Genomic DNA, 17829 nt, shown 5'->3' on the forward strand with positions numbered 1-17829 from the left:
GTATATAGTATAGTAAAACTATTATATAAACATGTCTCCATCGATTATTAAATAACATTCAACAAGCTTAGGGAAAGATATTAGAATAAAAAATACTGATAAAATGGGATAAAAAATTATCAGTTGAAAATTTGATATACCAACAATTTTTTAGTTACACAATTCGTTCAGCATGGATTTAAAGGGTTTTGATCGTATTTTCTGCTAAAATGTCGTGTTGGTCGAACTTTTACAGTTGAGCCTAGTTCAAAAACAATATAGGTACGGTGTACCTGGTGCACAGTACATTATTATCAAAATTCACCAAAAATAAATTGTAAACACAGATAATAAAACATGTTTGAAAAAACTGAATAAAAAATTAATGTTAAAAGCATTTTTATTAAAAACTAAGTCAATTCAGGTGTGAATAGACTAGTATACACTAAACAAAACAAGTATCTAAACACAATCTACGGATATATTAATGTTTAAAATAATTTCTATAAATTTAATTGAATTGCTGCAATTGTTTCCAACACAATTTTAACTAGGTTAATTGAAATTTATTTCACTAATTATTATATAATAAGTATCCTAAAGTAAAGACATTTTACTAAAACTATTTAAAAGTTTTAAATAATTTAACATATTGGTGAGAATATAAAATTTCAAAAATTGAATTTTAACATATATTATGGAATGCTTACAATACTATTAAAATAACTATCAAATATTTTTTTATTATTTTTTTTTTGTCTCCAAATAACAAACCTAACTTTATTATAAATTATTATAATAGGGTAAATAAATTAGTGGTTCAGTATCATAACTCATAAGTAATAAGAGACAATATTTACTGTCATAAAGTATTATAGTTTCAGTATTGTATGAAACAATTACCAAACTACTTAATTTTTCTATTATACATAATATATAAATAGGAGTCATAAATATAAAGTAATAACAATGTTCAAACATTATGTTTTAGAAAATAAAAATATGTAGCCAATGCATTTAAAACCAAAAATTAATGATATAATTTAATATATTATAATACATATAACAATTAAATGGACGAATATTTAAAACATTGTAATATATAGATTAGATTGAACAATATCTTAATACTAACGGTAGCGGAGAAAAATATCAAAATTGGAATAATACTTGATTTTTAACGATAGTAAAGCCTATATCTGTCAACCTTTAACCTTTAACATAATTATTATTTTTAATGTTATACTGAATAGTTGACTAATTTTTAAATAAAAACAATAAATGGGAACAGTATTTAATGTATCATAGTACCCAAATCTAGACAACCTTCTTCTTCCATTTTAGTTAAGAACTTGATAACTCGTACTTTTGGATCGGTTTGACGGGCCATATCAATCAAAGCAAGTAACTTTTTTATACCAATAAAAACACTAAAACCACAAAATAGTACCATTTGTTTAATAAGTTATTAATAAGTTTATAAGGTTTATAAACTCACTTGTGGCCAGATATTTGGTTGTAGATCTTGTGGATGTCTTGTTTTGAAAACAAATCAAATTGTTCTAGAACCGTAATAAGTTCTTCGGGTTGACTGAGATTAGGGACATGAAGTACGGCAGTAAATGCAGACAACATTTCCATTTCTTCCAGTACTTGTTTACGGCTGCTGGTACACAAAACTAATAGTTTTTTACCTTTAGGAGGTTGTTTTTTTAACAGAACCAATAAGGCTTGTAGTGTTAGATTAGAATATCTAGGACCTATAGAACCATAGTCTAATAAACGTTCAATATTATCAACTAAAATACAACTAAGTTGAGATCTGTAAGCATCATCAAAGATCTGGAAAAAAAAAATTTTGTTCTAGTTAATAATAATATGCATAATTATCTTTAATCACTCAATATTTCCTTAAGTTTTGAACTTATCTAAATTTTGTTTATTATGTATGGAAAGAGATATAAGAATGTACATTAAGTAGTTTATAAATTTTAAGATAGTAATCGTATGCTTTGAGTTTTTTTTTTCATATTTTCATTTTTAAATGAATCATAAGTACTTATAAGTATTTAAATACTTATAAATTTGCTCTAATATTAATTGTGTGTCAGACATAGACACTACATGCAGGAGTAGTGTCCTCTTAAGTATTAATGTGAATGATATATTATGACCTAGCCTTTTTTTTTACTTCTCACGCTTAAGACAATTATGTCAATTTGTATGCTCTTTCTTAAATCTAACAAATCAAATTTAGACAAGTTTTAGATTTGAATTGAATTTAAGTGTTTTCAGTTATTCTATTTAATAAACATATTTTTTGGGTATATACTTTTCTGATTTGTAAGCATTTGGCTGTTTCAGTGAATCCAACCATGTCTTCTGGTGAACACACTTTAACAAAAGGAAAATCTGAATCTTTTGCTAACTTTGCAGCTAGAGCAGTTTTTCCTGAATTTGGAGGTCCTTCAATGAGTACTGAGACCAGCCCAAATGTATCTGCCACACGAGCTTGCTGTGTAAGCAATGTTCCATCTTCTAAAATTCCACTGACAGATGAACCCCATGTTATAATACCACGTGCTAAGAAGTGTTCTAAAGCCTCAGCACTAGCACCAAATGCAGGTTTTATATCATATTCCAAGGCATGTAAAAAGTCATCCTTGCACACTTGAAGTTTTTCAGATGCATCAGGGTCAACTTCTACCTTATTGTTGGCTTTTATCAAACGATTCATAGCTGTTGATTGCGCAGCACGAACTAAACCTTCTAACTCAGCACCACTGAAGTTTTTAGTTCGTACTGAAAGTTCCTAAATATTTAAAACACATAAAATACATGTAGATTTGATAGACCTAGAACTAAATAGCAATAATAGTATATAATATTTAGATAATTTACCTTCATGTCTACATCATCAGCAATTTTTTTGAATTCTTTCATACGTGTTGTGTGGATATTCAAGATTTGATGACGTCCGTGTTCATCAGGTAAACTTATTTCCATTTGTACCTACATTCAAGTAATTATTATAATTAAGTCATGAAATTATTTCAGGCAAAATTTATATGAAATATCTTACTTCAAGTCGGCCAGGTCTTAGTAACGCTTCGTCAATCATGTCTCTTCTATTAGTCATACCAATAACTAAGATGTTATTTAGTTGCTCAACTCCATCAATTTTAGCTAACAACTGATTAACCACAGTGTCGTGCACTCCTGTATTTCCTCCAACAGAACCTCTTGCTTTACAAATAGCATCAATTTCATCAAAGATGATTATATGCAAGCCACTAGCTGAACCAGACTAGAATAAAATAACAAAAATCAGAACTAACTTTAATTATTTTAATAATCTGACATACTTTTTTTTCTTCTTCTTCAGCATCTGCGAATAATCTTCTTATATTTGCTTCAGATTCACCAACATATTTGTCCAAAATTTGAGGGCCATTAACAATTTTAGGTTCACGTGCATTCAACATTTGTCCAATTTGTCTAGCCATTAATGTTTTACCAGTTCCAGGTGGACCAAATAGCAAAATACCTTTGACGTGTTTGCACCCTAAGTTAATGAAAAATACACTTAGCTTATTCAAAAAGGAGATATTTTCAATTTAAATTGATTTTACCAAGTTGTTCAATAATTTCTTGTGGAAATACTCGAGATGCAAATGCCCTTCTAAAAATAGCATTAAACTCTGTATCCAAACCACCAATTCCCATTTTGTTGAAGTCAAAATCTGGATTTATAATTGATACACGTGCTTGTTGGCTAAAAATATTTAACCACATTACATTCAGGAAGTAAGACAATTAATTATAACTAAGAAAAACCAATTTACCATTTTGACTTCCCTACCAACATCAACGAAGTATTAGAGCCAACTACAAACCGTACAGCAGTATTACTCAAACATTTTCCATATTGAATTGACCTGGGTTTTGCTCCAGAATTAATTTCTTGAGAATTTACACCTAAAAATGTGTATTGCATGCTTTTTATAACTTTAAATTATTTTTCTGTGTCAATTGAAATATATTAACATTGTTGAGATTGTTTTGAATTTAATAAATATTATTTTAAAACTATAAAATGGTAACTTTTATATTTTCTTTTAATTTTAAAAGTTAGCAAATAATAATAGTAAATCTAAATTGAACATTTGTGTGTGTCACTGTTCTTTAAAGTTAATTAACTAGCATTTAAGATGACAAAGATAAGAGAATCTCGTGCATTCTTATAAAATATTGCATTGTACATATTGTCCAACTTCAATCTCCAATTTTATAAATTATAAATACAAAACATTTACCTTCAATGCTTTTGATCTTAATTGTCATTAATGGCTTGTCTGGCAACTGAAATAATAACGTTTGACTGACAGATAGAACGTGATTTGTGAATTTTGCTAAAAACTCTTTAGCCATCATGTCAGTATCAAATTGTTCATTAGCACTTTTTGTCCTATGAAAATATTTGTTGTATATCATGAGCAATTTTTTTTTGTTTATTATTAATACAAAATAATATACTTACTTATTTTTTTGAAAAAAGTCAATTTCAGCTTCAACTGAACACAAAAAATCAATTACTGTATTGCCTGGATAAGATGTTATACTGATTGGTTGATTGATAGACAATTGGGCCCATTCTCTTTGATTCACAGAAAAAGCTATGCATCCTCGCGGTGGTGGATCTTTCACAAACAATGTTGTGAACCAAAACTTAAGATCAGGTTTGGTCTGATGTTGAACCTCTATGTACCTAAATGTATTTTAATTTTAGTATTCTTGAAGAATAATTTAAACAAAAATATCTTTTACATACTTTGTATCGTTACGAAAGTCTTCATCATTAACCACCGCACAATTTGTAAGGGCCCACTCGTCTGCCATACATTTGACTGCCTTGAATACCTATAAAAGAAAGACAAAACGATTAATGTTTTGTGGGCCTGTATGTATGCAGTTAGTAATTGTTACTCAAAACCCATGACTTACCACCATTTTCCTGCGGCGAGTGAGTAAGTAAACAATTCAACAAAAACAATTACATTAGGAGGACGCCACAACCGAATATTTCCTGTCAGCAGCACACGAATATAAAATATTTAATACAGTGAACACTGAAATCCGCGTATATCGTCAAACGTCAATTGCCATAAATATTAAACACCAGCACTTTACTATCAAGTATCAACGTTGTTATCAATGAACGTTTAAAAATCAATAATGGAAGGGTAAATGCGCATGCTTCGTGACACAGTTTTGGAAGGCGTTTGTATAATATATGTATAGGTATTGAACTACTGACTAGGCCGACTAAGGACACTGTGGTGGAGTCTGGAACAGTATTTTATAGTTTTATTATATCATGTCGTACTGTGCTTGGGTGTCACACACTCACACGTTAGGTACAGTATTATAGCATAAAGCTTTATTGTTCTGTGGTGTTAGATACCTACCTACAGGCTACGAGCACTGAGCAATAAATATGTAAACACAAGGGCACCCCCAGAATATGAGTTGAGCAGATGAAACATGCGAGGAACAAAATTGAAAATGTATTCTACTGTTTAGTACCCACGCTCATTTTAGATTCTGAGCAGAGCAATAAACGTTTTTATCTCACAATGATGTGTTTTTGGGGGGCTAATCCCCCTCAAAGCGCACAACAAGAAAATTAGGAACTCCCCTACAAACATACCAATAGTCACTGCCAAAGCTGGCATCAGAAATATATGATTGAGGTGGGAGGGGGAGGCATATAAAACTGTTGACTCCAACTACCATATTTACCGACTAGAAAAAAAAATAATCAGATCAATAATGACGAATTCTAAAATAACTTTTTATCGTAATCAGATATAAATTATGTTCATTTAAGTAGGCGGAAAAAAGCCCAGAAAGAAAGACCACGCGAGTGCCATACTATTTTGTACTATTTTATATTTTTAAAATATTTCGTTACGGCAAAATTTAAATTCAAAAAACCATAATACAATAATACATAGTTAATAGTACATAATATAGATATAAATAACAGATAATGCTCATAAATAATAATAATTACAACTAATGGCCAAGTAGCTGATGTTGCTAAGATTTAAAAAAAGAATTTAAAAAAAAAACATATACATAGGTTCATTGATGCGTAGTCGACAGCCGTGCAGGTATTCCTCTTGGATTAAACTTGATCAACGAACAAATATTATTGGCATTAGGCACTACCACCTGTTATTAACTAATTATATTATTATTTTTAAAGTTTTGTAATTTTTGTATAAATGTAGTATATATACAGGCACGTACACAAAAAAAATTTCGGGGGGGGGGGAGTTCATAAACAAAGTGTCACTGACCAGTTATTGTAGTTATCGATGATTGATATAAATAAATTACACAAATATTAATTTTCGGGGGTGGTTCAACCAACATTTTTAAGTTGCTTGATATTTGAAGGTAAATTAACGAATTTGAATTTGATTTCCCATTAATCGATATTTAGTTGTAATTCAAAAACTTGTTGTAACAGTAGAAACTTGGACATTTTCACCAATATATTTATATCATAATTTTCCATACATTGTACAATTTTCAAACTATTTGACTCTTTTTGTGCTATTTATATGTAATTTTTTTAGTGAGAAATTCATAAAAGTTTTTCTTTTCATAGCTAACTAAACGTTTTAACAGAAGTTTCCCGACAAGTTTTTCTATACCTTGATCAAAAAAAGTTTACCAGAAAGCTATGCTATTTATAGCGACACGATATTTTCGATTTGTATCAATTTTTATTAATATGATTATTTATACATTTATTATTTATTTTTGCATTCTGTTAGAATTTTATAAAAGTTTCTCTTTTCAATTTCTATAGCCAACATTAAACATTTTATTAGAAGATTCAAAATAGATTTTTCTACTTTTAACAAGAAAATCAAAGTTTACCCCAGAATATTGCGCTATTTATACTTTAAAGCCCTTAGATATTTCGCTTTTTATTAATTTTCTTTTTAATAATTTAATGATTTGATTATTTATACAATTATTATTTAAAGAACACATTGTCTCCTGTCAGAATCCTATGCAATGGTTTATCCTTTATCCTCATTTATGCCAAAAAATGTTGGACGCTCCAACATACCAAAAACTGTTTTGCGCGGGACAACTCATAGAGTAATATTACCCTATAGTCTATAGGACAACTATAGTCTATACTCCCCCTGTATTAATAGAAGAACTACCGAAAATCCGCAACTCATGGGGAAGAACTTTATGTGAGTGTTCTTTAATAGCACTAACCGACATTTATAAATAATTATATAAAGAAATACAAAAAACCTTATGTTGTTAAAATGGTAACTTTTATTCCATTTATGTTATCCAAATAATAAAAACGCTTTGATAAAAAACGCTTCTTAACACTAAATATTCAGAAATAGTTAGGTACCTACTTACCAGTAAGATAATGAATTTGAGATATTACTAGAAAATTAGAGTTTTACTTTGTATTTCAAATTTTAAACATTTTGGGTTATTCTAAAATATAGAACAATGTATTTTAAGCCTTACTGGGTGCATTTGGTATTGGCACCCACTGATCCTCACTTGGGGGGGGGGGCCCTTGTGATGTAGCCATGTAAGTATTATGTGTAATGGTTTTTAATTTTTTTATTAGACGTTTGATACTTACTTTTACCTGAAACTAATTGATAATAATCATCTAGTATCTACTATTCAGTTTCTGTTTGATTGTTGTTATGCAAAAGGTTTTCGGTCATAAAACATGTTTCTTAATCGTGCACATTGTTTGTCAGGCAATGAGTTGCGATTAAATTTGTCATATGGAAATCGGTCATCAAAAAACCTTTGGAATCTTACCCCTTCAATGGCAGAGTTTTGATTTAAAACCAAATCATCAATTTCTTTAAAAATTAGATCTAGATATTTAAGTTTGGATGATTTTAAGCGTTCTTTACATATAATGTCACTAAATTATGAGAAAAAATACCATTAACAATAAACAGAATAAATATATAAACATTATTCTAATTACTTACTAGGTTTTTTGAGATTTTTCACAGGACATTTTTAAAATAAATACTGATACCCAGAGGCCAGAATACAGTTATTTTACTTAAGTATTGATCAAACATTTAATTGGGTGTGAAGAGTGAATGAAAGGGAGAAGACAATTTATCAAATATTTTTTTAGAAACTATGCAATCCTTTTATTTTAAGAAATTTAAATTTTACAACCATACATAATATATAAAAAATCTTAACATAACTAAAATATTAAAAACTATAAATAAATTATAATATTGATGAATTATTATCAGAATCTTCATTGTCATCATTCGAAGACTTATCATCACCCAGTAGTTGAATTAAGTCATTTGATTCAGTTTTGTCTTCATCATCATCATCATCATCATCATCACTATCATTTGAGCTATCATTCTAAAAGTATGTAAAAAAATAATTATCATGAATATACTTATTAAAATGGTATAAACAAAGTTGACAATAAGTGTATACCTGTGACATTATTTCATCTCCTTTAATGTCCATGTTTTTCATAATGCCCATAAACAAAGCATCAGTACAACCATTCATGACGATAACATTTTTCACTTTTAATATTAGAGCTTCTAAAATACCTCTTATGTTTGGTAAGCAATTACTCAGTGCATTATCTTTAACCACCTGAAATCAATAACATTATAATAAAATTATGTCTGTATCAATAAACTCAATATTTTGTTTAACGTAAAATCTAACTTTTGTATAATTGCAAATATTTTGTATGTATCGTGTGATAACTTGAAGATTTTTTAAAACCTTTGACACTTCTTTCGTACGGACTTTAAATAAATTTTGACATACAGTCATTCCTTCAGCTAAGAACAGTTTTAACAATAGTATAGAACCCTGCATTTTAAACAATAATTAATTAGTGTAAAAAAAATGTTATTAGTCATTATGTGTATTATTACTTTGACAAATATTAGAAGGTTATCTCTCGAATCCTGTTTTTTTATTGTTTGTACAATTTTTTCCATCACATATATTGCTGACTGCCAAACAATCAAGCGATCTAGCTCACTTTCAGCAGTTTTCAAGTCATTTTTAACAGATTCCAACAAAGAGTTGAGTATTACTTTGATTAAAATCTTGAAATTTACTCTAAATACAAATAAAAGTAATTAAGAATAATGCATAGGTTTTTAATTACATCAACTTACTTTTTAATTGTTGGCAAGGTTTTTAGTTTATCAGTCTTTGTTTCCATAGCTAAAACTTCTTCTTCTAACCAATCAACTATTTCTACCAACTTTTTTAGTTTATCAGTGTGGCATTGCAAATAGATCTCAAGTAAAAATTTAATTTGATCATTATATATTGAACCGGTTTCTTCTAACCCATTCATTGTATACCATTGACGAGTTAAAAAATTCCAACAAGTATCTCCTAAAAAAATAAGTATAACAATAAATACAAATAAAAGAAAGTCTAATATAATGAATTACTTAATATAATATCGTTCTCTGGTTCATCAGTAAAATTTTTCAAAATTTGTATAATGTTGACTAAGCTAACAGCAGCATCTAAATGAAGTATGACACCTTGGAACTCTTTTAGATACTTAATTTTATCTGAGATTAATCCCTTTTTGCATAATGGACGTTTAAATTGTGTACTCTGGCTACTCAGATCGGTTCTGTTTGTTATTTTCTTCAAAGCATCTAAAATAATTTTGAAATATAATTATATAGACAAATAGGGAACTGAAGCAGTAGTTTATTTCTTATTAAATATAGTGACTTGAGAGTTTAAAATGACATATCATTAAATAATTTAGAAATAAGATAAGCTCATTTTAAAATACAGGGGCCAAATCACAATTTATTTCTAGTAATGAATATGTACATTATGTAAAATGTAAACATTAAAGACACATGATTAAGACCCATTTGTTCTAGATTTATAGCTATAATTGTAAAGTTTTAGAACAGTATAAGAAAATGAAATGTTGTTTTGTGTTTTTGTATTCTTTTAATACATAGCATGAAATATGAGGTAAATCTCATTTGAAACTGTGTGCAATATGTACAGTAGTGTAATTATACTAAAATAAAACATAGATCTCAAAAATCATAAATTACAATAATGTTATTAAATATTTAATGACATTATTTTTACTATATATGCACATGCACTTCTAAATGTATTTCAGTGTTTTAGTATTCTGGTTTATATTTTGTCTTATTTATCAAAAGGGTCTTTCAATATTAATAGAAAATCATCTTACTTTTAAAAAGGTCATCTGAATTGGAAGATTCAAAATCATTCCATTGAAATAATATCACTAGAGATTTCAGAATTAATCCAACACAATGTTTCATCTCATAAGACTCTGGCATAAACATTCCAGGGGCATCTAGTATATTGTCATTTAACATCAATAAATTCTGAAAAAAATTTTTTTTTTTTAAACTAATAATTTTTATATCATATTTAACTTAAGAACTTACCTTGAAGAATTCTGAAAGAATTTCTAAATCAGTAAACAAGTATGGGAGAAGTTTAATAAAATTTCTGAGTATTGTTTTAGTAGGTACTAAAGAAACACTACTAAATCCGATAGTATCTTTGGATTTAATTTTAACCAGTGGACTAATCTTTTTGTTTTTAAAAACAACATGCTCTAACTTTAGTAACACATCTTCCATTAAATAACGTAATTCCGAAGGACCTAATTCAGGTGTAAACTCTTCATTCTAAAAATAAATCATGCAAAAGTATTATAATCCTAAATAAAAAGCAAGATAAGTAAAAAAATAAAGTTCTTAAGGTTAGAAAAACCTATTTTGTCAAGATTTAAAAAAAATGTGCAAAATCTCTAATAAGTTCTTATCCATAAGCACATTAACACACCTACAATCTCGGTTACAATTAAATTTTATAATCATTCATTAGTTTATAATTTCACGCATCTAATTGAAGCGATTATAAATATAATAGTATTACATAAATATACTATATTTATATCATATATGAAACACTGTTAATATATTAATCATATTGCGATATTGTTATCATGGAACAGTTATTAATTGTCAAAATAAATAGAATATTATGGATTAAAGCTAATGATTCAAAAAGCTGACTTAGGAATCATATTATATATTTATTACATTCTATTCAAAATCCAATTTGTATCAGGTGGTGACAGTTAGATAACGTCAATTAGATTGGCTGAACAAAGCACATGGCCCCGAGCATACATTAGTAGCTCAGAAAATGCTAGGTACAGATCTCATTTTGAATAAAGTATACTAACGTAATACCTATGTAATTATGTAGTATACTTATTTTTTGTTTATTAAATACATTTTACCTACTATGGGCGGATAGGCCCATCGGGAAATCGGGATTATCCCGGTAGGCCCCCATCAATATTATACTCAGAAGCCCCAATCCCAAAAAGTAAAAAAAAAATAAAAAAAATAATAATATAAAAGTAAATTTTTATAATACTGGCTTGCGCCCTGGAGGCTGTACAGTATTAATGCGTATTTGTAATATTTGTACACTACATTAGAGCCTATGGGTCTCAGAATAGCCTCTCGATACCCATTTAAACACATATGTATTCTGTTGTATGTACTATTGTGCTAAAACTAAATAATGTATAAAATGTAAATATAATCGATGTTCAAAAAATAAAAATAAAAAACCAAAATAATAATTAATTTTTCGATTAGCGAGAGTTAAGTATGACTTATCTACTATCTTCGATGTTTATATACATATCTTTGTATCGTAATACTTGTAAATTTGATTTGTTCTATGCGTATTAAGGTGAATTTCTAATACATCATTGTCTCTTACATCGACATTAATAAACAGTATAAAGTACAAAGTACACAAGTACAATATTATCATTTACTTATTCTTACTCTACGCTATATGGTATTATTTAAAATTTTATCAGGTATTATTATTTTTATTTTACTTTTCCTATTGGCCATTGTGATAGTGGCTTTTTGCTAATTGTGTCTTAATTTATTAAATAATATATATGATAATTATTAATTATGTCTAAACAAAATTTCAAAAGTGGGGTTTCAAAAAGAAAAAGAATGGATCCAGATTTGTTAAGTAAATGTGCCAATGATAAAACTCAAAAGAAGTCAAATTTTTTTTATATACAATATATAGGAGCTAGGTATATGTGGCCCTAATAAATATATCCCAGTAAAAAAAAGGTAAATATCCAACCCATGTTGCCTACAAAGTAATTTAATAGTTTTTTTGGTGCTACTCTAGTAAACGGACAACCATCATGTTTCTGCTCTAGTATGCAGTCTACGTTTATGATGTTAGACCACATGCATTAAGTCCGCATACAAGAACAGCACTGTTTTTTTGTACTGGCATACACTAAATTTTTTCTTTTAACAAACCTGTTCAGGATCAGGATTGACAACAAACTTTTGTGTCAGAATAAGCCAAGTATCGATATCAAGCTCACGAAAATAATTATGATAAATACTAAGATCCACTTCATTTTCCAAAACATCATCATTTTCATCTTCCACTAAATTTGTGACATTAAAATTTGACGCATTGGTTGATTCGAGAGAAACATTTTTTTTTTCTTTTACTGTTTTCTTTCCTTTTCCATTAGTATTTTTTTTCTTTGATTTTAATTGCTTTCTAAACAAATAATTATTTTTTTAGTTATTAATAACTTTCATATATTTGTTTACATTACTTTTTATTCTTATTAAAGTTTGGCTTTTCTACATTCAATCCATAGTAACACAATGGTGGAATGTATTCTGGTTCATACATTACTGATAAACATTTTTTTATAGTTTTAATCAAATATATTATAGTTCTTAATCTAATAAGTACCTTGAAAAAAAATTATAATTAATCTTCATGATCAAGTGTATATTTAGAATAATTTACTTTGTCTCCATTTTTTTGTTTAATCAAATAAGAAAAACAATTAATGACTTCATGAAACCAATTAACAGCATCAAAAAGTGTATGAATTACAACGCTTTGTTGCTCTGGAGATAACATTTCAAATTCATCAATTGTTTTACTAGTAGGCATTACAAGTGGACATCCTAGCAATGCGTCAATTTCTGTTAAATCTTCACGTTCTAAACCCCTGACTAATCGAAACATTGATGTCAAAGCATTTGAATGACAGCTTTGTAAACCCATAACTATTGCATTATCATTTTTCTTCATTTCACCAATGACTTTAGGACATAAATTGACAGCAATAATCTCATCAAGTTCTTTATCAAGACAAAATGTTAAAGAACAATCTACTAAACAGTTCCTAATAAATTAAATGTAATATTAGCTCAGCACAATAATTTTATTTATAATCAAGAGTGAAATAACTACTATTTAAAATACATTTATAAATAACAAATATACAATTTAAATCTATATAATCTAAATTAAAGATTTGCTTTTTATATGTATACAGTGTGTACTAGTCTACAAGTCTTATATCATTTTTAGTATTTCTGTTGAAAATCAATTTATTTAAATGCAGTTTTTCAAAGTAATAAGTATGAAAATTTTAATTAGTGGCATAAGTTTTAATTTCTTGAAAATTCAAGTTATTAAATATTCAATATTTTCTTGATCATTTCTTTTGAAACAATATATACATTTGTATATGTATGTATATTTAAAGAGTATTTATATACTGAGTGAAAACCAGCCAAGTCAAAGAAAATTAAGTTATTGAATTTGTAAGAATAATGTTAGTAAAAAATAATTCGCATGATCTTGATCGGAAGGAAGATTTTTTTGAGAATCTGTAAATATCAAATTATTGGTGGAGCTTTGCAACATTATAACTTGAAGATAATATAATTTTGATGTTAGCATTTGTATGATGGTTTTTGGAGATCTGGAAACTCAATTCTATGGCTTTGTAGATTGTCTGCAACTTTCATTATTTTGGAAGTAAAATTTTACCATGTCAATGTAATCATGTACTGAGAACATATAAATCATTTTTTAAATGTAAAACAAAATAAGTACAAACTACTCATATCAAGATTAACTATATCATACTATTTTTCTAAAAATATGATCAAGAAAAAATCTATATTGAAAATTAAAAAGATTAATTGTATAAATTATTTTTGAATTTTCGAAAACATAAAATAAAATGTAATTTATTAAATTTTTTTGCTATCCAATTAATAGCAACTAAATATATTGATTTTCCACACACATGGGACTCATGAAACATGCTGTATAATATACACAATAATAGTTTTATAATATAAAATAAATGTCTACATTTAAAACTATGTTATATTTATGCATATGTTGTCAGAATTAATACTTACTCATTATTAAATTCATTAGCGGCAATTAAAAAACTATATTGAAAATTCTTTTTCATAACTGAAGATACAGCATACTAAAGAAACAGTCAACATTTTAAAACAAAATTTTTTAGAGTGTATTTAAAATTGCAAACTAAAATTAATTACCATGAAAGTTTTATCAAGGGGAAGTCCACGAAACAGCATAAGTGAAAATTGATCAAAAAACAAAATTTGTGAGTCGGTATCTGCTTGGGTTCTGGTTACTAATAATTCTATAAAGAAAAAAATGTTATTGAAATTTCAAAATTAAATTTTTACCTTATTTATAATAAATTACCTATAAGGGAATAAGCTTCTTTTGCTTTTTTAGTAAGTAAAATATCATCGTTAGACTTGTCAATCGAGATACTTTCTTCATCAGAAGACAATAGAACTATGTGTTTTATCAACATTACTGCACCAATGATTCCAACTCTTTGAGATCTGAAGTGTCAAATTAAAACGAAAATAACTTTCATCTATATTAAAAAAAGGAAAGAAAGAAAGATAGGAAAAAAAAATATATTTACACAATGTTAAGGGAACAAAGTTCCTTTTGTACAAATATATTTATCTCATCTTGGAATACTGAACAGTTATTAATTCCATCAGGGCCTTCAGAATAGGCAATTTTACACAACATGTCTAAGACTTGAGCTATGTCTTTAGAGGAAAAATCATGAACTTTATTCATGAGAACATACTGTACAGAGGAAAAAATACTTATTAGTAATTACATTAAAGCTATTTTGACTAGTATTAAATTATATTTACCATCAGACGAGTAGCTAAAGGTTGAACTTTGTCAATCCTCTTTTCAGTTAATTCCGTTAGTATATTTAATACATTTTCGATAGTCAACTTGTTCCCTGTACCCAACAGAACAAGAAGTTCATCTACAATCCATTTACACCAACATTGATCAATATTATTGAAACAGTTACTGAAAATGTAAATAGTTAATTAACTGAAGATTAATAAATCTGTAAATGTATTTACTTTTTCTTAAGTACATTTGAATACTTACACTATCATGCTCGATACAACTTCAATTGAAACATAGTCAGTAGCTTTAAGAAGATTGGAAAATAAATCAATAAATATTTCAAAATATTGTTTGAATACCTTCAAATATAATACAAAATATGAAAATCAATACATTTAAATTTCCCACCATCTTAAATTTTTATAATTCTTTCATAAATTACCAACCGGAGTAAATGTTTGGAAAGTCTTCACCATAATTTCTGAACGAATAAATCCATTTTTTAAACGTTCTTTAAAAATTGACAAAACAGTACTTTTCATTGAATGAACATTAAAAGATGCAGAATATGCCAAAAACATAATAACAACATCTAATGGTCTAAAATATAAATAAGTTAACCATATGATAAATACAATTTTAAAAATATTATTAAATGTCGTTTGAAATTATGTTGATTTTAAGGCTAATATTTTAGATTAAATATATTTCATATTAATTAATTTACATGTGTTCCACATGGGATTGTATTTGACTTATTGTCTTCATCCAAACCTCCAATAATAATTTGCATGACAAAAACCTATCATGAATACAATTAAAAATTATTAGTTGTATGCTTAACAAATTGTCAGTTGTTGAAATTTGCGAAATGCTGTCAGGTGTTGAAAACGCAAGTTCTGACCTCAAACCATTCACAATCTACCATTTAAATAGTAAAAGTTAAATTGAGTTAGTTACATTTAATAGTTCCACTTATAAATTGAATACTTACTCTTTCAGCTACAGCACGATCATATACTTTAATTAAAAATCTAACTAAAGCTGGCAGTATATCTGGTGGAGTATGATGAATAACAGGTATCATATCCATTTGAATTAATGATAGTTCATCTTTGCTGATGTTCAATTGATTAATAGTTTCCAAAATAGTGGCCATTAATTCTTTGTCATTTCTAAGAAGCTTACTAAAACAAAGAAATAAAACATTTAAATTACTTTTAAATTTGAATATTATTAAAACTAATGATGTATATTTTTACCATAACTCTTCAAGAGCATCATGATCCTCACTATCAAGTACTATATCTGGAATTGATAAAATAAGTTCCCTTTTTATGTCAATATCAGACATGACATACAGACTGTCAAATAGCTTATTGCAAGTTTTTCTCAAATCTAAGACAGTGTATAGATACTTAAATGGTCTAATCAATAACCGTACCCATTTTTGTACCGGTAAAACTGAATTATCCCTAAAATTCAAAATATAAATGAAACTATTAGTAATTGATAATTAATTAAAGATAAAATAATTTACGTTGTGTCTTCTAAATTTATTTCAGCCATTTTATCGAACAAAAAATCAATCATATTCGATTGAAGTTGAGGTACTTGGAGTAAAAGACGAGCTAGAGTATCTCTTTGTTGTTGAAATTTATTTTCTGGACTAGTCTACGTATAAAATACATATCGTATGAATTAATAATTTCAAAAAAGTATTCTAAAGCTTACTCTATATGGCGAAAGAGCTACTTTAAGATTCATTTTATCATTGTGATATGCTTCAAACTCTTTAAAAAATTTATTTGCAACATCCATTTCACCAATTTCTTCAGAATCATTAGATAATTTGGAATTAATATTTTGCAGGAATTTGTACTCTTTAACGGCTGCAAAGAAATTAATAATACTTTTGATACAATATGTTTAATATTAAATTGCAATGTATTATAAGAATATGGTTTGTTTTTTACTTACACAATATATTTTGATCACATTTTAAATGTAAACCACAACTCAACAGTGTTTCTTTTAAATAAGAATAAGCATCATTGCTGTCATTAAACAAAGGTTGTGAACAATCTGTTGTATTGTCAACACTATTATCATCCGTAGATATAATATTATTAACAACAGGAAAATGATCAAATTCGTCCAGCATTGATGGCGATTCCGGCGATTCGTGGTCCAAACTAGTGGTAGTGCATGTAAGAGATGTACTTGGTGTGCTACCATTCAAAGAAGAATTTGTAGACTTTTTGTGCAACTGTGACGTACCGTTTTCGGCCACAGATTTAGGAAACTTTCTTTTATACATTATTATTTAGTAAAATAACTAGGTTTAGATTACTGTAGTAACAAATGTTGGTAAAAAAAAAATCAAATACAACAATAAAAGTATAACACAGACACAGAGTATCAAAATGCTAAAATAAAGACAGTATTAAACGTCCTTTTGCCGAGTATTTACTGACCAGTAAGTCGTAGTGACCACTATGCAGTATTTTGATGCAATTCGAACAAAATAAATCTATATTGATGTCACGGCCAAACATACAACCACAGAATAGAACAATCACAAATGCCTACGATTGAAATAAAAATTGTAAAATATATACTTATTTTGGATAGTGAACTGTAACAATTTAAGTA

General features: G+C 27.6%; 2 protein-coding genes across 2 annotated transcripts; both read right to left on the bottom strand.

Moving 5' to 3' along the window:
- Positions 1-988: 988 nt before the first annotated feature.
- On the bottom strand, positions 989-5199 carry LOC111032363 (vesicle-fusing ATPase 1-like). The gene is made up of 12 exons (XM_022312655.1): positions 4984-5199; positions 4811-4899; positions 4520-4747; positions 4296-4447; positions 3825-3957; positions 3612-3754; positions 3345-3544; positions 3062-3286; positions 2881-2991; positions 2312-2791; positions 1478-1821; positions 989-1409 (listed from the first exon to the last, which is right to left on the bottom strand). Exons 1-12 carry the CDS (start codon positions 4987-4989, stop codon positions 1274-1276), a joined length of 2247 nt encoding a protein of 748 aa, XP_022168347.1. The 5' UTR covers positions 4990-5199; the 3' UTR covers positions 989-1273.
- Positions 5200-8224: 3025 nt separating this feature from the next.
- LOC111032359 (Fanconi anemia group D2 protein) lies at positions 8225-17494 on the bottom strand. The gene is made up of 24 exons (XM_022312652.1): positions 17155-17494; positions 16909-17066; positions 16715-16848; positions 16437-16649; positions 16169-16361; positions 15902-16095; positions 15621-15774; positions 15436-15533; positions 15183-15351; positions 14939-15111; positions 14707-14852; positions 14535-14641; positions 14388-14461; positions 12970-13354; positions 12770-12912; positions 12459-12711; positions 10524-10769; positions 10301-10460; positions 9519-9734; positions 9234-9459; positions 8985-9174; positions 8770-8919; positions 8527-8694; positions 8225-8448 (listed from the first exon to the last, which is right to left on the bottom strand). Exons 1-24 carry the CDS (start codon positions 17492-17494, stop codon positions 8302-8304), a joined length of 4437 nt encoding a protein of 1478 aa, XP_022168344.1. The 3' UTR covers positions 8225-8301.
- Between the last annotated feature and the right edge of the window lie 335 nt (positions 17495-17829).

This window comes from Myzus persicae, unplaced genomic scaffold (genome assembly GCF_001856785.1).
Source record: "Myzus persicae strain clone G006 unplaced genomic scaffold, MPER_G0061.0, whole genome shotgun sequence".
Classification (NCBI taxonomy): domain Eukaryota; kingdom Metazoa; phylum Arthropoda; class Insecta; order Hemiptera; family Aphididae; genus Myzus; species Myzus persicae.